This window comes from Lutjanus erythropterus, chromosome 7 (assembly GCF_056507025.1).
Source record: "Lutjanus erythropterus isolate fLutEry1 chromosome 7, fLutEry1.hap2, whole genome shotgun sequence".
Taxonomy (NCBI): domain Eukaryota; kingdom Metazoa; phylum Chordata; class Actinopteri; order Lutjaniformes; family Lutjanidae; genus Lutjanus; species Lutjanus erythropterus.
The window spans coordinates 26,697,475-26,719,771 of NC_139323.1; the positions used below are offsets into that span (position 1 = coordinate 26,697,475).

Genomic DNA, 22,297 nt, shown 5'->3' on the forward strand with positions numbered 1-22,297 from the left:
CAGCCCTTCCTCTCCACAGGAAATCATGTTCATGTAAAAAGGAGGATGTTTGTGCTTCATCTTCATTTTTGGAGAAAGATTTGAAGCCACTGGATACCAGTTACTTATTCACCACAAAAACATAATTTTTGAAACAAAACAAGACAATTTAAAGTTCATGCTGCTAAGATTACCTTTTAAGATGCTGTAAGTGTATGGAAGGCTACTCTTTTAAGCTGGGGGTTAATTCGTTTTTGGCCATTCTGTTTCTGCTTTTCTAACACAAGAGAGGAGGATGCCTTGGACGGCTCAACGTGGACTCTCGTCTCAGCCAAAGAGGTTTTTGACAGTAACGAGGCATCAGGGATGGCGAGCGTTGCAATGCTTTCAGCTGCCCAGGAATGACGTCACTCTCTCCTCCGGCTGACGCAACCCCCCTAAAGAGAGGCTCTCAGCGTCAGCTTGCCTGTGATGTGGTGTTGCTCTACGACTTTCATGGATACATTATGTTGTATGCCTCTGAAATGTGCCACATCACACACAGAGCGTCTTGTGGACTACCAAAACCTGATATAACCTTCTAGACCCAGATAAATATTTTCAATTGACGTTTTCAGCCTGAGGCATGTGACGTGAAAGGCAACAGAGCACACAAGAGAGATGAGGTGGAAAAATAACGCAGGTATGATGGAAGATGATGCTGAGAAACATCATGAGTCTGGGTGTTTTTCCATCAGTTTGGATCAAACTGACAGCTCTGATTCTAGGCGTGTCATGGCAGTGATTTGTGAAAGTACCACATGAATGATCTTGTTCACACATGGATACTAAATATTAGTCATTTAGAAACCAAACAGGCCACTCAATACTGCTGTAGTCAGTAACCACATCTTAACCGCAGCCAGAAGAAGCTGTCACACACATAAATGGTCTCTTCATGAGGACTAGATAAAGTTTACCTTTAACAATTTATAGTCCAGTTGTGTGTTTGTGTCTTTTCTTCAGTTGTGTGACTGAAGTCATGCAGCCAGTTGGCCTGGCACAGTATCAGGGGCGACAAAGACAGAGCTGTGTGTTGGAGCTGCCTATTGTTTAGGATGTGGCTGCCAGCTACAGTAGATAGTGCTGCTTGGCACCACGGCAGTCCAGTCTCTGAGACTGGCCATGGGAGGTTATTATTGCCACTGCCCTTCTGACACCAACCAAACACCAAACCGCCCACCCAACGTGGTCAGCCTCAGCAGCAGACATGGGTATCAGAAATGGGACCAAACAACTGCTATCTGCGTAAAACTGCGTAGGTTTGAGACAAAGACACACAAAGGTAGAAATAGGCATACAGCTACACACACGTTTTGTGCAGTTGCATTGCACTGCTAAGGTTGTAAGTACACATCACATCAATCTCAGTCGCTAGTTAGCCTGAAATGGACACAAATACATTCATAATCATCTGTTTGCATTGGTCGACAAAAACAAGAGGTGCAATTTCACTTCATGTCTGTGCTACATTGGAAAAGTTTTCCAACAATGCCTAAAGAGTTTATACGTCAGGAGTTGACTGGTATGTTTCTTTCAGGGCCGATGCTGATTATTAGTAATCAAGGAAATCTATAACAAATATTTGGTGCCAATATACATTTGCAGCAAAAATGGAAAGTGTCAAAATTTTTAGTAAACACAAACAACAACTAAAAACTTTGCTGAAGTGCAGTTAAGCGTGTTTAATTTAAAAAGAACTTTTCAATATTCAACCAATGAGTCATTTGAAGATATGCAATTAATTGATAAATCAAGAAAATAATCAGGATTGCTTGATAATGAAAATAATCGTTATATGTTATATTGAGTTATATGAGAATAATGTCTACATTTTTTTTTTGTTTGTTTTTATATTTAGTTAAAAAAATCTGGTTCAGCTACCAACATGTTATTAGCTGCTGTTGCATAGCTTTACAAATGATTCATTAATCCAGGTCCAAAATGACTGGAAAAACAACTCTGTTTATGAGACACTGAAATGCAAACTTTCACTTTCTTTTTTACATGCCACTCGCAGACAGGGAGAAAGAGAGACAAACAGAGAGATCTCCTTAACTTCTCCATAGTAAGGTCATTGTTAGTCACTCACTGGGGTCTCCAGTTTACAATAAAGCCTGACCACAATATATTTGTTATGCGAGTCACTGTCTCTTCAGCGTGTGACTCTGCTGATTCAGTGATAATTCATGTTCAACAAGAAAAAGAGGAAGTAGATCAAAGCGTTTCAATCTGTCAAACCTGGAGAAGATTCACCTCAGAAGGAAACATGATGGTCTCATAACACTCATTAACATATTTCGTATTTACATTAAACGCACAATATGTAGGCCTGAGTTCTGAACCTAAGAGTCACTTTCACATTAAAACAATAACAAAAGTCGTATATTATCTACATTATCTACACTGTTAAAACCACCATCATTGCAGATAAAAATCTATCAAACGTGACTCAGGCAGAAATCATATTCTCAGACGAGTTAATGTATGAAGTTTTTTTTCAGGTTATGCTTAGTCACGTTTGCCAACTATCTGACGGCTAGTAGGAAACGCGTCATTAGCTTGAATAAATTTCAGATTTCTCTCTTTGACCATTGTTGAAAACATTTAGGATAATGTAAATACACAGCTGGAATGTTACATAATGTAGCTTTAAATTTGTCAATGAGACCTTCTCCTCCCTCTGGGTCACATACAGTAGAAAGTCAGTCACATCTGCCTCAATCATGAACAAATGCTGTAGAACAGAGCAGCAGGAGGTACAGGCAGTGCAGCTGCACCCAGAGCCTCAGGGGCTCAACAACATGAAATGCTCAGGAAGTTTAAGAATTAACGGCATGAACAGCCAAATCTGAACAACTGTGAGCACCAGTGCTGTTTACAGTAAAACTTTATTATTTATTATATTCATACATATTATATGACATATTTGTGTAAATTACGCCGTAAATGTTGGACAGAAGTATTCTTATTTCTAGGGCTACATAATATGGTACAAAAACTCATACTGGAATTATTTTGACTGAAATTACTATTGCGATATGCAATACAATAAGTGGAAATGATCATTTTTGCATTTCAATTTTCACTTTTACTGAAAAAAAATGTGAAGATGTGATATTTGTTGGGGTCTGTATCAAACAAACGTTTTCTTTTATCTGAGGAACAAGATTTTCAGACCAGGGCATCTCTGCAGTTCTGCATTATAATACTCTTTTTGAACACATTTTTTCCTTTTTTTTAAAAAAACAGCAATTTGTTTCTGGTTCTGCAATTTGGGTATCACAGTTGACCATTCTACAATTCTGATAATATTGCAATTAACTGTGCAGCCATACTTAGTTCCAGTGCAAAGTTATAAGAGTTTTAAAAATGTGGGTGTTTCAAAATGTATACACTTTCTTTTCACATTTTCTAGCCATTTTGCAGTCCTTTTGCTTGGTCTAGGCCGACCCTTTTGTCAAATTTGCAGTGTGTTTAATTTGTAATAAATGTACACTTTAAAGGCTTAACGAGATAGTCTGGATTATCTGAAGAGGTTATATCAGGCACTTAGCAAAAATACATCACCTACAGTAGATGGTGGTCAACACGCCCCCAGTTTGGAGAAGCAGAGAGGAATACCAGCATGGAAGCTAGGCTAAACTAATGTACTGCCATGGACAACATTAGTAGCAAAATGAATTTTAGCACTTAAAAAAGGCCCACCAAGAAAATTAATGAATTAAAAAAAAATCAGTATGTGTTTAAAATATTTTCACCACTTCACCTTGCCAACAGACTGCCTTTTCTGCTGTTATATATTAGTCAATTATCACTGTCTCTTGCACAACCAGACTCTGCTGGCGAAATCAGTCATTTAACTTCACAGAATACGGGGGATGCTGGTCTACAGCTCTTTCGATTGGTTAGTTTATTTGTGTTATTGAGTGACGTCAGTGAATCCAAATAAATCTTTAAAACACCAAAGTTGCACAATAATAGAAACAAACTAACCAATCGAGGCAGGATTCACCCAGCAACTTCCATGTTCTGCAAGTTAAAATTACTGTTATACAGTGATATTTAGTATATATATATATATATATAATGGCGTTTCCCATCTGAAACAGCTGTCTGAAAAGCAGTGAAAATATTCTGAATACAGCATACATTTAAATTGATAAGGATTTTTTGGGGGGGTGTACCTTTTTGAAGTGATTATTATATGTTTTGTTGCTGACCCTGTCCAGAGAAGTTCATTGCTTAGCTTCTGTGCTGCTTCTTCAAACTGGGGGTGTTCTGATCACCATCTACTGTAGTTAATACACTGACTATTTATTAATTTATACCGTTTAAATTTACAGGGATAGTGCATATTAATAAATATTTTAGTAAATTTGCCAGTTTAGCCATCTTGGCTGTAGGCCCTGTGCAGGTGTAATGACAGTTTGATAAATACCTCATACAAACCAACTCCAAATAATCTGAATGATCCCTTTAAATCCAACAAATACTAATTATAATTTATGTAAGATGATTTTAATTTTGTTAAACATCCTATACACAAAATAACACCACACACATGACTACAATCTCGCCCTTGTAGTTTCAAAGAGTCAATTCCAGGAGCCATGAGTGTCCGTACTGAACAGGAGCAGGAACCTGACCAGGATTTAGTGCGTGAAAGTGAAAAGTGGATGCAGCAAAGCAGCTCCGCCAGGTGTAAACTTGTTCAGATAACTCACCGACTATTCCAAATATCCAGAGAATGGAGGAAATACCTGGTGAGATTCCAGTAAGGTAAGATGCCACAATTCCTCCTTCTCGTCAGCTGATAAACGTTCATATCATATCGTTTGTGTGTCATGAACTATAAGAACAAATAAGAAACTGCTTAAATAAAATGTGGCACATTTGACTTTGCTTGCTATTACACAGAACAGACAGGAACACAGTGAATGAATGTGTGATGACTGTATGACCTACTTTGATCACAGGTTTCACCCCCACCTACACCAGACAGCTAACAGTAAGAATTACACATAATGCAGTCACACTATAATTCCTAATGAAAACTACAAGAACCAAGGGGAGAGGGCATGTTTGGACAAGATGGTTTCTAAATGACATCCATAGTCCATGAAGTGAACCATGACCCTTTTATGAAAAAGTTAAGAGACTTCCTGTTAGTGTTTAATGGTTCCAGCTGTTTGCCGTTTCCATGGGTTAGTTTCTCTGAGGTGTCATATAGGTTTGGTAACACACACCTGCACAAATATGAGTTCTAAAATATACAGTTCAAACATGCAGTACACAAGGGCTGGGCCAGCATGACTGAAATCAGTGTCATAATAACTGATGCATAGTTTTCATAATTAATGATTCAATTTTTCACAACACACATGCCCAATGCATTGAACTGTGTTGCACTTTTTGGCTCTCAATACATTTAAAACAGATCATCATCATCATAATCATTGATTTAAAGAAATAATTATATAATGATCATATATCATTTTATCATTTTGTGAAATTTTGTTCTTTATTATGTCTGCTGTGTTTTTGGTTATTTCTTTTCTTGTTGTCTGTACTTTTATAAGAAACCTTTTAGGTTTTTTTTGTGCTAATCTTGAACAAGACTCCCTGGCAGAAAAAATATTCTATCTCAATGGGACCTTCCCGGTTAAATCAAGGATAAATACAAAAAGATAAAAGTCATAATTCAAATGGAAGTCCATAAATCATTATATCGATATACTGAATATTTAATTATTGGGAGGACTGTTTATTGTCTTTCATATTCCAGATTACTGTGAAACCTTTTCAATGTTGTCTTTTCCTTGCTGTAGGGCTGCCTGCAAGTAAGAATTATTTTCATTATCAATTCATCTGTTGCTGATGAATGACAGAAAACAGAGACATGTGCCTATCACAATTTCACAGAACCCAAGCTGACAACTTTAATCTGCTTGTTGTTGTTTTTCCAATCAGCAATTCAAAATACACATATATTAAAATCTATAATAGGGCTGGGCGATATGAACATTGACCAAATACCTCATATATACATATTTATCCCTATAACAGCAATATTGTAGGTATGACAGTGCTTTCGCAAAATATTTACACAATGAGGTTTCGATATATAATCATCAGTATTGTGGACACTGACTAATACCCATTAATGACTAAGTACGTAAAAGCCTGGTTATGTTTTTTTTTTTTTTTTTTTAATACATCACTTTACTGTAAAAGACACTTACGTCATATGATGATACAACAACATCCAAAATCTAAGATGATATCTACCAGTACTTACCTCTTCTCATGGCCGATTCTGATAAGACAACTGATAACATTTTTGTATTTTTCAAAGAAGTTCATAAAACCTGGAGTTTATGCACACCTGAGGGTAAGAAAGACTAGTATGTTGTGAACAAAGGTGGGTGATTTAATATTCCAGCTCTGACTAGAGCTGCAATGATTAATCGATTAATTGTCAATTATTAAATTAATCTGACCATTTTGTTAATCATTTAACCAGTTTGAGGTTCTTTACTCCTCTCTGACAGTAAACTGATTATCTTTGGGTTGTGGACAAAATAGATGGATGTCATCTTGGGCTTTGAAAAACACTGATTGACATTTGTCATTGATTAATCGTGTAAATTGACAGATTAATCAACAATCAAAATAATTGTTAGTTGCAGCCCTAGCTCTGACCTAACCAAATCTATCTTACATCACAATTACAACAAAAACAAAGAACAGTTTTGATTCTTTCAAAGTCTATTTAGTTATTTTTTATCAAAAATGTCACAAATAAACTTTTGACTTTTATAGAGCATTTTGTCTAAGAATTCAAATTAAAAGCTTTGACATAATCTGTCACATTTATTGGCTACAACTTCATTATCAGAATAATAAATAATAATATAAATGGACCTGCAATGATTAATCAGTTAATCAATTATTACATTAATGATCAACTATTTTGATAATCAATTAATTGGGTTGAGTAACTTTTAAAGAAAACAAGTCTAAATTCTCTGATTTCAGCTTCAAAAATATGAATATTCTGTAGTGTCTTTAATCCTGACAGTTAACTGATTAATCGAGAAAATAATTTTGAGATTAATCGACTACGAAAATAATCCTGAGTTGCAGCAGTAAATATAAATTTCCCATTATTAGCCAATAATTTATTGTGCATCCCTTGACGTGACTATTCTAAATGAACAGTGTATGTTGTCTGCTTGCCCAGCATACCTACTTTATAAACTGTACATTTATATTGTGTTGCATATATATTTTTTTATTTTATCTTATTAAAAAACATGTTCAACTTTTTCAAACTATAACTTCATACTGTAACATTGTACATCAACAGCAACTCACTGTCTGCCCTGACTTATATACTGACTGTCAACAACAGTCAAGACAGGAAACCATCAGCTACATCATCTCGAGACACATATCAGAAATTAACATGTGTTGATCATTTTTGGGAATCGATCTTAGTCCAGATACATGTCTGATAGGAGCAACAAATTGCCTGAGTCTCGCGCGCCCCGTCACGCTACCGGTTGCCGCTCGGATGAAGGCGGACTGACTGGCATGTATATTTAATAGAAAAGAAAAAAAAAAGCTTGGCAGGGTGTCGTGCAGCCACAAATGAGAAAACTGATGTATGAAACGGGTACAGATGGATATGTGACTTTAAGTGAGAGATTTTACCCTCACAGTTCCGCCTGAGAATCGTTTGACAGCCTGTAAAAAGGCCGCGTTTGGTTGGAGAGCAGTGAATATACAGCTTTGGAGGAAAAAACAGCATTGAGAGGCAATAGTAGCCTGGGAACAGTCATGTCAAGAGCTGCTGCTCAAACCACCGACAGTATCACAATCTCACGGACATTTTTACATGTCACCCACAACATAAACAAGATACAACCGCCGTAAGCAAAGCAGGAAATACCCTAAAAGCCACCAAAATATCAAGACAAGTCTACACGTCCTTACCTGAAACAGGCTTTTTGGTTTTGTCCGTCCTTCCAGTCCGAGTCACAGCGATCCGTTTTCACACGACAACCATGGTCCCAGCTGTGAGAGGAATCGTAAAGGGAGTCGTGTTAATTTTAAGACAATTTAATCGGTTTAAAGGGGCAGAAGCGAGCACCAACTCCGGTGGATTAGGCTGAAATTTTCACCAAGCAAGCTAATCACCACACCCATGAAAGTGGGAACATGGCAACAGCCTGCGCTGAGGGGTGCGTTGTCTTGAATGGATTTATATATTTTTTAAAATAACAAATATAACATGTTGGAAATATCAGACCCTCGCCAAATCACCTCTTATTTAAGTCAATACTCCAAACAATCGGTAATAACATTTTCTTTATACTTGAAAAAATGTCAGAAGTGGGTTGCTTCCCCTCCAGGAGAAATGGTACCGTCCGTCAGCCCCCTCAACAAAAAGGAACCGATTGGGATACAGGAAACAAATGTTAGACCTGTAAAGCTTGTAGTAGTAGTAGTAGTGATTCAAATAGGCTTCACCTCACGTTTAGAAAGCCACTTTTTGTTCAGAAATTTCACTCTTTGATTTGCTCACATACTAATATACTGAATTAACCAGCAGACTGGTGAATCTACAGTATCAGTATTAAAGTTGAAGGTGAGGAAAGTACAGTATTTTTTAGTTTACCTTATGAATGTAATCAATTACCAGTTGTGACTTTTCTTTGTCACCTTTGAGCATTGTTGTAAAGTTATATGTTTAGTTTTTCCAAAGCCAAGTCCAAAATATGTAAGTCAAATTATATGAGCATGTATGGCAATAAAATGTAATGTGGTTTTATTGCAGCTATTCAAAGAAAACAAACCCTGATAAAGTACATTAAGTTTGCATAGCCATATACTTTAGACCTGAAAAGATTTTTCCATTGACAGAAAATCAATTAATAGTTTCATTTATTATACTCATTTATCAAACAAAAATGGCAAGATTTTTATGCTTCTGTTTACATTATTGTAAATTTTTTTATCTTTGGATTGTTGACAAATAGGGCTGCAACTAACGATTATTTCATTATCGATTATCAATTCATCTGCGTCTTTCTCCAACGCACCTGTCACACATTCAGGGGTACAGAGATCTTTTTCAAAATTATCAAATAATCTGCCAGTCAATTTTACAATTATCCCAAAGATTCTTCATTTACTATCATACATGACAAAGAAAAGTAACAAATCCTGAAACTAACCAGCAAATGTTGAATTATTAATCGGTTATCAAATCGATTATCTTTCAAATGCAAATATTTTCTGATTTTCTTTGTCTTCTATGATAAACATACAGTTATTCTGTCAATCAAAATGATAGTTATCAGATTAATAAATTACTTATTAGTTATGGTAGTTTTATTATAATCTTATTGTACCAAGTGACATGAAGACAGTGGAATTTACTACAAAACTGTTTTGTTTGGGTTTTTTTTTTTGGATGCTTTAGTATTGAAGCTTAGAGTACAGAACAGTGAAGACAAATCCGTCAAAACAAACAAACAAACAAAAAAAAACACCTAAAATGAAACTTGAAAGCTGTAAGGGTTGGATTGTGCCAGGAGACAGCTGTGCCAAGTCTCACCCCAGCACACCACAGTTGGCCTGCAGTGGCCTCATTGAAAAGGATCTCTCTCCATTAGGACAGGATGAATTTTTAATGGGCCCAATGAAAGGGAGCAGTGGGATAGGCTTTTCCATATCTCTGCACGAGCCACAATCAATGGAGGGAAGATGAAAGTTGCCCAGCTCTTGGTTTCCTTTCGGAGTGGCATGGGGTCAGATTAAGTCTAATTGAATTCACACACACAGCAGTAGTTTAGGTGTGTCCGACCAATTTCCCCCTAAACACATTACGAGGATTAGGATAAGCATGATAGCAGAAACATATGTTGTGGTTGATTTTTGTTATAAGTGCACAGTACAACTCTTTGCTACTGTATAATCCACTCTAAATAGAATAGAATAAATCTTTATTGCCTTCGGCTCACCAAACACAGGAAACAACACTGTAATTAGTAAAAATAAAAATGCATGTGTAAGATTAAGTATGTATTAAGCATTAAAATTTAAACACTAAAAGCAGTTGATGTCGTGTCTGTTGTTTAAAGCTCATCAGTCATTTTGCAGAATAAAGAATATTGATGGCAAGGATGACTATGCTCACTTACAATTTAGAGAAGTTGGATGGTGCATACAAGATCATAACCACAAATCTGTTCTGATATCAAATAGTCCTATTCACATAATAATAATGATATTGGATATATATCTTTTTTATTGTTTTTTTGTTGTTGTTGTTGTTTTTTTTGTTTTTTTGTTTTTTTATTTTAATTTTTGAAAAAAAAAAAAGTTATTTAGCAGGGACAGTGCACAATACTGTGTGGAGGCCATCACTGATGTGATAGTTACAAAGATAAAAGAATAATACTTCATTCCCGCTATAGGGCCTACACCAGCAGCAATCCCAGCACCATTAAACATAGACAATACAAGAAATTATCATCCAAACACTTGGTGCTTGGCTTGGGCATTATCAGGGTATTATGGTATACCAGAGTATTAAGAAATCCAGACAGTATGATTTTCAATACAATTAAAAATACAGATGCTGCTTTTTCTATGAACTTCATATGGAGATGCTGTATTGAGGTGATATAGAATATTTGGCAGCACGCACCACCGCTGAGTCTCTCTACTGGTGAAAAAGTACAGCTACAGGACTAGCAAACTAGTAAAAAAGACAAATGCATTTGCCTTGGGAGTAGTTTAGATTTAGTCCCAATGATAAAGGTGAATCAGCAAATACTGCAGACTACTGACTGGTCAGACTAGTGTAGAGCATGCAGCAGAGAATGAATGTGAATGCACACTGGTCAGAGGAAAATGTGAACAGTGAAGTCGTCAGTTGGGAAGTAAATGTACAGTTTATATTACAGCGGGAATAGCATCACTATTATAAAGTTGAAGGAGCACAATCTGCAGTGGAATAGACTTTGGTTTAGCTGTTTCACACACATTTTACACTGATATCATCATAATACCATAAAAGCCAGTAAAATGTCAGGAAGGTGTGACAGTATAAAAAAAATAGATAAGCCAGCCTACTCAGTACCAGTACTGCCAACAGAACTGTTTGTTCTTCAACAATGCTTTTATGTATAGCTGCAAATCATCATGAAAGATGATACCTAAGTGATTATTGCCGTAACTTGCACAATGAGATACTATTCTGCCATCGCAATCTTTCTGTTGTGTCATGCCTGAAGTTGCTCAACAGATTTGTTGATGATTGCTCAAAGGTAGTTGTAAATCATGCATATTTTCTGTGCAATTGTACAATACCATTCTTTTTGCATCAGAGATCGATTTACAGGGAATTTTCACAAGAAGGAGTCAACTCTTCTGCTCTCTGCTTCGACAGAATTCATTAGCCAGCAGAGAATCACATTCAAGGTGTCCAAAAGCACATCCTTGCCCAATCAGGTCCCTTGGCCCATTGCTTGGCAACCAAAAGGAGAGGGAGGGAGCAAATTGACACTGTAAAAATAGCACATCAATAGCCTGTTGTCTGAAAAAAAAAGAAAGACACACATGTCGGAAAGGCTATAAATAGCCTCCTGGAGCCTGGAACGTGTATCGTGTACAGTAACTTGACTGTGTTGTTTCCCACAAATGAGACATTTTTGCATAGGTGCAAATTCAGCATGGGTGGTGCACAAGTAACTGAGCTCATGGTACAGTAAAGCGAGACAGCTGAATGAAATAATTTGAATGTGAAGGTGGTTTTAGCGCTTAGGACCACACTATCTCTTTATTACTGTAAAAAAAAAACAACAACTAAGAACTAACAACAGGTTGGCGTTGTAGGCATTCATCCAACTGTTTGCTGTGTAATGTTTTGTATAGATGCAAAATTAGAATGGCTCCTGCAGTAATAATAAATTTGAATGTACTATAACAATCAATAATGTGCATGGACAAGTTTGCATGGCAGAGGGGCTTTAGGGTTTAATGGCTTACATAATAACTTGGATGATATTTGATATTTTCATATTATCTCATAATTACATCCGCACATTGTTCAGAGGCATCACGATGAGCTGCATGCTCTATCCAGTCTTTACATATTATCTCATCACTACAATGGCACATTGTTGAAATGGCTCATACACATGTGTCTTTTGTGTAATGGAAGAGTACTGCACAACGTGGCCAAAAATAGATCCATCATGTCCATTTCAGTTTCACAGGACTGTTCAAAAATGAGCCCAATATGTGGGTGATCAAATCAAGTGGAGATAATGGGACGTCAATCTGAAGCAGCTTCTCAATGCCTATTTTTATCTGCACATTGCCTTTTTTTTCCCACATGTGGCGACGCACCCCGACGACCTCCATGTAATACTTCCACTGTATCAAAGGCAATTAAAAGGTGTAGCAACAGTAGAACCTTAAAAGGCTTTATCAGGGCCGTCTTATCCACCAGACATCTCCCGGGGAGGCTGGCCGTTGCCAGGGTAACCCTCACAAATGGCAACTGACGTCAAGAAGGTAGGAGAAATACCAGGGAGAGCCAGAGCTGCTATGCATAATGGATTATTGAAAAAAGGGCCCTCTTGAAGAGTGCAAAGTGACTTAAAATATGCGTGCCTTGTCTGGCTCGCCACCACTTCTCCCTCTGTGTGTGAGTGATGAGGAAAATAGATGTTGACAGTTTCAGGGTTTTACTTGCTGACTGGCACAGCTTGGGCTTGACTGGCCCAATTTAAATTATCCATGTTGAGTCAAATGCTGCTGATGAACTATCTCTTCAAAGGACACATTATGGTCTTTTTTTGCCCCATGACTGGAAAATTTTAATGCAGTTTGTAAATATAAGCACTCTTGTCCTGTAGGCTGAAGTATGTGTGCTACTGTGTCTAGATTAGGGCTGTCGCAATGTCAGATTTTCACTACACGATTATTGTGGCCAAGAGAATTTAAGATAACAATATCATCATGATATCTAAAGAAAATTTGAACAATAAATAGTGTTATTAGTCAAATTAATGTTAGACTTTGTTTATTGTGTGTTTCTTCTCTTTTTTGACAAATAAATTACACTAAAATAAGCTTCAATAATACAGGTGTAACTGTACAAAAGTGTATAAAAAAATGCAAAGGCACTTAAATGCACAATATGCAAATTCTGCACCTATAGGTTTCTCACATTAAAATAATAACAAAAGATATAGTTTGATGACATTGTGAAGTCACACGGGATCATGGGTAGGGCTTTCAGGGAGTGGTGAAATGAGAGAATCTCTGCATTTATATGACAAAGCAAGAACAGAAAAAATGGAAATGTTAAAAAAGCATACAGTATGTTAAAGAGGCACTGAATTATTAACACAGTATTATAATATTTGCATGATATCAATATTTCATTTTTGAAATTTCTTGGTTATTGTCAATACCCCTTGTCTAGATGTGAATACATTGCAGATGTTATGCTCTCAAACTGGTAAAAACCAAGGAAACTAAAAAGGAAGTAAGGGACATAACATAACATTTTAAAAGTCTTTGCTCTGCTGGATGCCAGAGTTTGATGCCAGTTCTATTGAAGTCTATGGGAGATGCATGGAGAAGCACACTAGAACCCAGACCAAAGACCTCGCATGAAGAAATAAAAATGAATGAAAGAAGACACTTCAGAGAGTAGCATACTGGTGATTTTTCCAAATGTTAGCATTCATGTATTTGCTGTTGCTCTCTAAATATAGAGTGTTCTATAGTGATATAATGTCCCTCCCCTTTTTTTTATTTTCCTATATCAGGTTAGCGCCGTGGTCTTGAATGGAACCAGTTCAAGAACCAGAGCTATTTTGGTGGAAAAGAGACTTTTATGCAGAGGTTCTCAGAAGTGATCACTTCAGCTAATGTGTAAGTCCAGAGGGTGACTTCCAGCAGTTTGCTCTGTCCCTCCCTGTGTCAGGTTCTTGTCTAATCTCAGTGCTGCTTTTGGCCGATGAGAGACTGTCACAGCGGCAGCTCGGTGAAGAGCCCTCATCGTTTCTGTGATAATGCCTCTCATGTTGTGTTGGAGTAACACTGTCGACAACACCGATTGTGGAGTCAGGTTTTTGCTGATGGCAAAGGCCAACTGCTGTTGCTATCCAAAAAAATACAGCAGGACAGAAGCACACACACACATGCAATGGAGAATTATCATGGCGTCCACTTTGGGGTATGCATACTCCTTCATTTGCGGGAAAATTCTTCAATGCAATAATGCTGTTTTCTTGTGTCTTGATGTCTTAATCCTACTTAAGTATACAGTGCTACAATATTATACATATATATGAATATTATATCATAATATTATAATATTAAAAAGAAGTGCTTGCGCAAAAATGTTTTTTGTTTCCCAGCCACTGGGGATACGCAAGCCAGTACATTCCGAAATTGCCAGTCCCAAGCTCTTGTTTGTTCAGCGTTATAAAGAAGGCTATGCCAAATTCAGTGTGTGGATCCATACTGGGGTGGGCGGGGGCCCAGTCTGCTTGAGAACAGATGATCTGCTGTAGTGACACAAACCTTAACAGACTTGTATAAATTTACTAAGAGAAAAATAAAAAGTTGTACTCTGAATGTTACTGCATTACATTTCGGAAATATTTTTTCCCCGATTAATAAAAAGCAACTTTGGGAATAAGAAATATCTGTTCCACTGCATTATTTGTGCTTTAGAATAGAATAAATAGAATTAAAATGGAATGAAAGTAGCCAGCCATGACCTAAGTATGTGCAAAAATTGGCATGAACTGTCACGGGCAAAGAATGTTTGAATTATGTATGTATGTAACTGCAAAACAAAAACAGTAGCGGTCCTTTTATAGAATAGAATAAAATAATAAAATAATTAGCCATCATGTAACATCATGGTAGATATTGCCACAGTCCGGTACAGTATTGAGACATTTTTTTAAATTAAAGTATCAGATATTCGATATATTGTTATATAACTTCTGATAATATTAAATAATTGGTGATAACATAAAATATCCTTTGGCTACTTGTATAAATAAGAATTTATTTGTTACTGACATGCACATGTATATGGAGTATATTTAAAAGGTGAATAATATCCAAAAAGGCTATACTGTGACTGAAATGTTGCCTTCTCAAAATTAGAAGTTGCACCTGTTCAGTGTGTAAAATGAACATTAGGGAGTTAATGAACAGCAGAATGAGTGGGCCTGAAGCTCATAGCTTTTGTTTCAGGGAGAAGCTGCAGAGGAAATGTGCAAAGAGAAGAAGTGAGAGTGCTTTAGTCCAGGGGAATCCCAGACACTTCTGTAAACCAGGGGTGCAACAAAGCAGCATAAAGCATGAACTAACATGCTCTGAGTTTCCAAAGAAGTGAATCACACAAGTCATGCATGCATGGGGGGAAAAATTTAAAGGAAGTGAGGAACAACCCTGATGTGCTAATGCCACCCTTTTCAAATGGCTCCAGCTGCAACACTATGATACCAGATGATCATTAATTTATTACCACCAGCCCTCAATTATTTGGACTTGACATTTTAGCACACCACAGGCTCAGAACACGAGATAAAACAGAGGTACGACTTCCTGGTTGCCTGAAAAAACACAACCCCTGATGCCAGAACTACAGATCAGTTTGATAAGCTCACAGCTAAAATACTGTTAATTTTGCAGTTTCTCGCTCCACACCCATCTCTGTTTCAAATCAAATTATGCTTCTAGTGCGGAGTTGTTGATTTATTTTCAAGCATTATTAAAATTAAAATATTCCAGACTGTAGGATGTGCTTCTTTGTGCAATACATGGATATTTTTTTTTACCAAAATATACAATTTCAGATGATTTACCCTGGCAGTGATTTTTCTCCGAGTGAATGACAGATGAATGAATCAAGAGGAAACACCGGACACACTGGCCCACACCAATAAGGTCTAAATTTAGAAAAATAATTAAAGCTTTTCTACCTTTTTCCAGTGCAGATGAGTAGCAGAGGAAGTGGGCGTTTTCTGCATACGTCCTAAATGGCATGGATTGTGAGGCGTACAGAGCTCTCAGTCGTTTCAGTTCTTCCTTTCAGCTGTGAGTGAGTGTAGATGCTGCTGGGAGGAGCAGTAAATGGAGAGACGGAGACACAGAGCTGGAGTATGAGGCAGAGAGCTGCTGAGTGGGAGGGAGAGCATATGGGGGGCACGGAGGATGGGAGATGGAGTAGTATTTCTATTAAAGGGACAGAGTTTATTTCTTCAGTACTATAGTTTAAGATATTACTGGATGAGTTACAGAAATTCAAATGTCCCAACACATCTTTCTCAAGCTCACGATTCTGGTCAGATAAAAAAGACTGGATATCACTCCAGTGTGTAAGATTTACACTTATTTAAAGTTGAACATCAAAGTTTAATTGTAAAACAAAGTTACATAAATTCTGTTATTTAGAGCAAACATGTTGTAATTCTGACCTCCAGGATGGGCTCATGGTGATCTACAGCACATAATTACCTTTAAAATGTGGACATGGCTCTGCTTGTGCATATAGTTTGTTTTTTTCTGATATTAAAGAGTATTCAAGGTAAAGGGGAGCTGGAGTGTAGTGGAGTGGAAGTGAGGGAAAGAGGATGGATTCAAGATGAGGACTGTAGATCTTGTACAAGAAATACTGAGAGATATAAAATAAGTATCTGACAGTCTTTTCACTGGACAAATCAGGTCACAGAAACCATATAATGTTTTTCTCTAAAGGACAGTTTATCCCAAAATCAAAAATAAATATTCTTCCTCGTATCTATCCATCGTATCCATCTAGATTGTTTTAATGAAGATGCCAAATTTTATCAGGAACAGTAGAAACATTAGGATTGTGCCTAGATGGCTTCAAGCACTACTTATACCTCCAGTCCAATTTAATATAATTTCTTTTTCTTCTCTTGAAGTGAAAGTTATTCAGTCCATTGGGTCAAATACAATAAATGAGTACTTAAAATTTGCTCCCAATTTCTATTTTAGCTTCTTTATTTGTTAATGGACTGCTATACTGTATGATGGAACTTTTCTGGAAAATAACTGGGTGTAAACTTAACAAATTAGGACATAATAACCATTTACTTATGTTATTTTTGGATGGCTTTGTGCGAAGGTTGTTGGCAGAGGGAGAAAGGTCAATTTGTATGTATTGATGTGTAAAATGCAAAATGCCAATAAATATATGGATAAAAGGGGTCTGCTATAGTGTAGTTTTATATTTAACTTTTGAATTCCTCAGACAAGTTATGTAGGGTAGTGTGTACAATGCTAGAATAATCAATTACCAAATAACACATAATACTTGTGGTTGCAATGGTATAAAATTTTTAATTTATGATAACCATCTCAGGAAATATCAGTTTCACTGTATGATTGTGTTAAACAATTATAATCAGTTAAAAATGCCCCTTAAGAAACATCACTGCAATGCTGTTTTGAATTATTTTTCACCAAAATGAGGCTTTGTGGATGCTTGCAGAGGTGACTGAACTGGTTGTAATCTTAGAAATAGGGCAGTCCCAATTAAGCCTTCACCCAAGATACAAGCAAAGACCCTTTTAAATATTTCACTATTATATTTAATATTTTTTTATATTCCTTATATATTATTTTAAAACTTTTTGCCAGTTCATAAGCATTTTTATTTTCTTTGCCCAAATCAGTGGCTTGTGATACTTAAGTGACACTTGGGAAAACTAAGGATCATAAAAATGCCTGAATATGCTTCAGTTCATGTCTTACTGGTCTTGAGGGACTAGTGTATCCTCTTATAACCCTCTCTGTACAAAGAATAAGCCAGCACAGTCCACATGTCAGCATGAAACCTTTTATTTATTGTTGTTGGATTATCTGGAAACAGTCTTTCTTAAATGGTGCTCGAGATGCAAAGGAGAGTATATTAATGCTGTAAAGGAGATGTAAGCAGCCAGTGTGAAGAGCTACTTCAAGAAGCGTTAGTACTTTATGATCATAGAAAACTAAAAAAAGATTTTAAAGCAGCCTGTGGTGAATTGCCATTGGTTTCACAATGATTTAATCTCCATTAATCATTGAGGTCCACTCCAGTTTTTCTTCCAAAATAAACACAGGATTTATTTTTCATACAGTATAAAGTATTGAGTACAATTGTCTTGCACTCAAACTCACTTCCTATGTAGAAAAGTGCACATCAACCATCTGAAGGAACAGTATTTGACCTTTCACACAAAACTATTTTCCTAAACCAGGATTAATATTTAATGCAACAACCATAGACAGATTTCATACAGGAAAAATGAAACCGATCCAAAATTACACCAAAATTTGTTAGAATTCCTTCCTGACCTTTCTGAACGCTAAACTGCAATGACAAAAGTCTAGCATTTGTAAGGCAACACTCAGCACTAAATCATTTAGTGTTGTCCTTTTGGGCTCATCGAACACTTTAACAACAAACCACCTGAAGGATTCACTCAAACTTGATTCCCTGGGCCAGAGGAAGATCCTTGCTGTAGTTTATTGTGCAGGTTGAACGCCTCATGTACTGCTTCCATGAGTCGCTGCCAGACTCTCTTCCACCTCCTGTGTGTTTCTCTCCACCGAAGGCTCCTCCAATCTCAGCTCCGCTTGTAGGAATGTTGACATTCACGATGCCACAGTCGGATCCTTTGGGCCCCAGCCAGCGGAAGACACGACCCATATCTTTGGTGAAGATGCTGCTGGACAGGCCCTGCTGCACCTCATTGTTCCAGGCAAACGCTTCCTCTTCCGACTTGAACTTGAGAACGTACAGGATAGGGACGAAGGTTTCTGTGTGGACGATGGGAGCATCATGGGCCAGCCCTGTGATGATGGTGGGCTCCACGTAGTTTCCAGGGCGGTCCATCACCTTTCCTCCACAGATTAGAGTGCCACCCTGCTGCTTGGCCTGCTCGATAGCATCCAGATACTGCTGCACAGCTTGTTTGGTGTGCAAAGGGCCGTACAGGGTGTTGGGATCCCAGGGGTCTCCAATGCGGACTTGTTTGTAGGCCTTGGCGATCCTCTCAACCACTGCGTCGTGGACGCTTTCGTGCAGCATCAGCCTTCTGGTGGTGGTGCAGCGCTGGCCAGCTGTTCCAACAGATGCAAAGACAGCGGAGGGTACCACAAGATTCAGGTCAGCATCATCAAACACAATGATGGCGTTATTTCCACCGAGCTCCAGCAGCTTACGGCCAAACCTCTCCTGCACCATCATGGCCACCATCTTGCCGACGTGGGTGCTCCCAGTGAAGGACAGGAGATCAACACGCTCATCCTTTGCCATTGCTGTTCCAATGTCAGCGCCTCCGCAGGTCATGGAACAGATGGCACCGGGCAGGTTGTTCTGCTCCAGCACCTCGGCCACAATCTTGGTAACTGCAACACTTGTTAGGGGTGTGGTTGGCGCTCCTTTCCAGAGGCAGACGTTGCCACAGGTCAGAGCAATGGCGTTGTTCCAGCCATAGACGGCCACAGGGAAGTTAAAGGCAGTGATGATGCCGACAAGACCAACTGGGTTCCACTGTTCGATGAGGGCGTGGCCTGGTCTTTCTGAAGGCAGGCAGGGTCCACCAATCATTCTAGAGAGGCCGACTGCATAATCACAGACGTCAACGTACTCCTGAACCTCTCCCACTCCCTCAACGTAGATCTTTCCCATTTCTAGAGACACCAGGCTCCCAAGGACTTTAATCTTCTTTCTGAGTGCATCTCCAATCTGCCTCACAATCTCCCCTCTTTTAGGGGCTGGAATATCTGCCCACATCTTCCAAGCCTCCCTCGTCTTCTGGACAGTTTCTTCATACTCCGCCAAAGTCGCCTGGGTTACTCTGGCGATCGGCTCATTGTTGGCGGGGCAGTATGATGTGACGACCTCCCCACTGCCTCCCCAGCTCCCATTGTAAACACCAGGGTTGTCCTCAGACAGGCCCAGCTCTTTCAGCCAGGAGTACTGAGGCTGGTTGATGAGGAGACCCGACATGGCGGCTGACTGCTGGCAGCGGACTGATGGAAATTTATTTCTTAATATGAACTTGCTGTGCCGGGCAAGGGTCAGGGTGAGGCAGCGCTGCATGAGTGCTGGAAGCAAACCAGGATAAAAATTAATTTTATAAGTTCAAAAACAGTTGAAGCACATTTATCAGAAATTACTGACAGAACAATCTAACCACAATGATCAGTCAAGCCAGTTCTGTTGGAGCTGCAGAGTTGGGTACATCAAGTAAATGTTTATTTAGTAAAATCACAGTAGGGCTGTCTCTTTTTCCAAAAATCAATTTCCAACGAATTTGAAATGACATACAATTCACCTAACTTCACTTAAGTCACTTGACTTTATTGTGCATGTGGCAAATATTCTCTTAACTAATTCTGTGAACCTGCACATTCTTGCACAAGCTTGTGTAGTTCCTTCACTCATTTAAATAATGTCATATTCGTATATTGTTTCTATCATTTAGATTTTGTATGTTGACACTTTCTGTTCTTCTTATGTTCTATTTATGCTGTAGTTTGTGACTAATAGCACTTGCTTTAATCTGTATCTGTATTTAGTACAGTAATGACACTTAAATACTTGCACTTCTTGTGCACCAATATACCACAGTAAACTCCTTATGTGTGAAAACCTGCTTGGCAATAAAACTGATACTGATTTCGTGTGAATGAATTTGACTGTGAAATACTTCCACATACTGCTTCTCAGACACTTTGGTGTCATCACTGTCCGTACAGGACAGGGCTTTGTTTGATAGTTTCTTGTATTTTCATTGCATTAATGTTATTCACTTAGTTGACTAATAGGTCAATAGAGCATGCAATAGGTCAAGCTGACAGTAAATTTTCAACAACAATCTGTTACACTTAAATACTCTAAATTTTGAATTTCAAATAAGAAAATGACAGCTCTACATCACAGACCCCTTAACCCCAAAAGAAACATCTTCAAATATTTGTCCGATTGACAGTTTAAAATTCAAAGATGTTTGGTTTACAATGATATAAAATGGACAAAAACAAAACAATGTTTGACACTTTCCTGATAAAAACTAAAAAACATTTTCTTTGTCTATTTAATGTGAATCAATGTGTCAAGTGCTTGGTTAATATTTTCTATCTCCAGTTATGTCAACTCCTGTTTCCAAAATTAATAAATAACTTCAAAAATGTGAGTGAGCTGTGCTGTGTTCACTGTAGTATACAGCAAACATGTGCTGCTAGGAATGTGGAAAGTGAACAGGTGTTGACTGGAGACTGCTGGTATAAAAATAGGAGCTTTGTGTTGTTTGTCTTCTGAGTGAATACTTAATACATATATGTACAGTGTAAAGCTGCAATGATTAATTGAGTAGTTGCCAACTATTAAATTATGTGGTCAACTATTTTGATAAGTAATGAATCAACTTGAGTAATTTCTTAAGAAAAGAAGGGGTGAAAATTCTCTGATTCCAGGTTTATATTTTCTGTAGTCCTCCATTACAAAAAACTAAAAATCTTTGGGTTATGGACAAAACAAGACATTTGAGAAACTGGAACACACACCGACATTCACAATTTTATGACATTGTATAGCTTGAAACAACTACTCAATTAATCGAGACAATGACAACTGACAATGAAAATAATTGTTAGTGACAGTATAGTGTAAGACAGTCTTATTTAAAGTTCACCCAAAAATGAAGTTTCACTCAATATTTACTTACCCCCGTGCTGATGTGAGGATGGGTGAAAATCTCCAGTTCACAAAACACTTCTAGTGCTTCAGCGGAAAACAGCATTGCAGCCAAATCCAATACAATCGAAGTGAACGGTGACCATTACATTTTAAAACTGGTCACTATTCACTTCAATTGTACTGGATTTGGCTGCAATGCTGTTTTCTGCTGAAGCTCCAGGAGTGTTTTGTGAACTGGAGATCTTCACCCATCCTCATGTCAGCACAGGGGAGAGCAGATATTGAGTGAATTTTAATTTTTGGATGAACTATCACTTTAAGCTGAAATGATTAACCGATTATCAGTTAGTTGTGCCACACACAACTAATCAGCAACAATTTAATAGTCTGCTAACTATTTATCACTTCATTAACCAAAAGAATGCTAAATTATCTGGTTCCTGGTCCTACAGTGTAAATATCTCCTGCTTTCCTTGCTCTTATTTGATAAGAAACTGATTCTCTTCG

The 22,297-nt window shown here is 37.7% G+C and overlaps 2 protein-coding genes across 3 annotated transcripts in view; both read right to left on the reverse strand.

Annotated features, from left to right (window-relative positions):
- The window catches only part of LOC146324102 (guanine nucleotide-binding protein subunit beta-4), a 31,295-nt gene extending 15,091 nt beyond the window's left edge, over positions 1-16,204 (reverse strand). The window contains exons 1-2 of one of the 2 annotated variants that reach the window (XM_084723377.1): positions 16,059-16,204; positions 8,020-8,100 (exon numbers count right to left, since the gene is read on the reverse strand). The gene's annotated coding sequence lies outside the window, so the exon portion shown is untranslated. Of the gene's footprint in view, positions 1-8,019; positions 8,216-16,058 lie in introns of those variants that run through there. The other variant, XM_084723376.1, reaches the window with a different exon arrangement.
- Positions 16,205-17,927: 1,723 nt separating this feature from the next.
- aldh7a1 (aldehyde dehydrogenase 7 family, member A1) lies at positions 17,928-20,226 on the reverse strand. The gene has a single exon (XM_084723375.1). It carries the CDS (start codon positions 20,189-20,191, stop codon positions 18,563-18,565), a length of 1,629 nt encoding a protein of 542 aa, XP_084579501.1. The 5' UTR covers positions 20,192-20,226; the 3' UTR covers positions 17,928-18,562.
- Between the last annotated feature and the right edge of the window lie 2,071 nt (positions 20,227-22,297).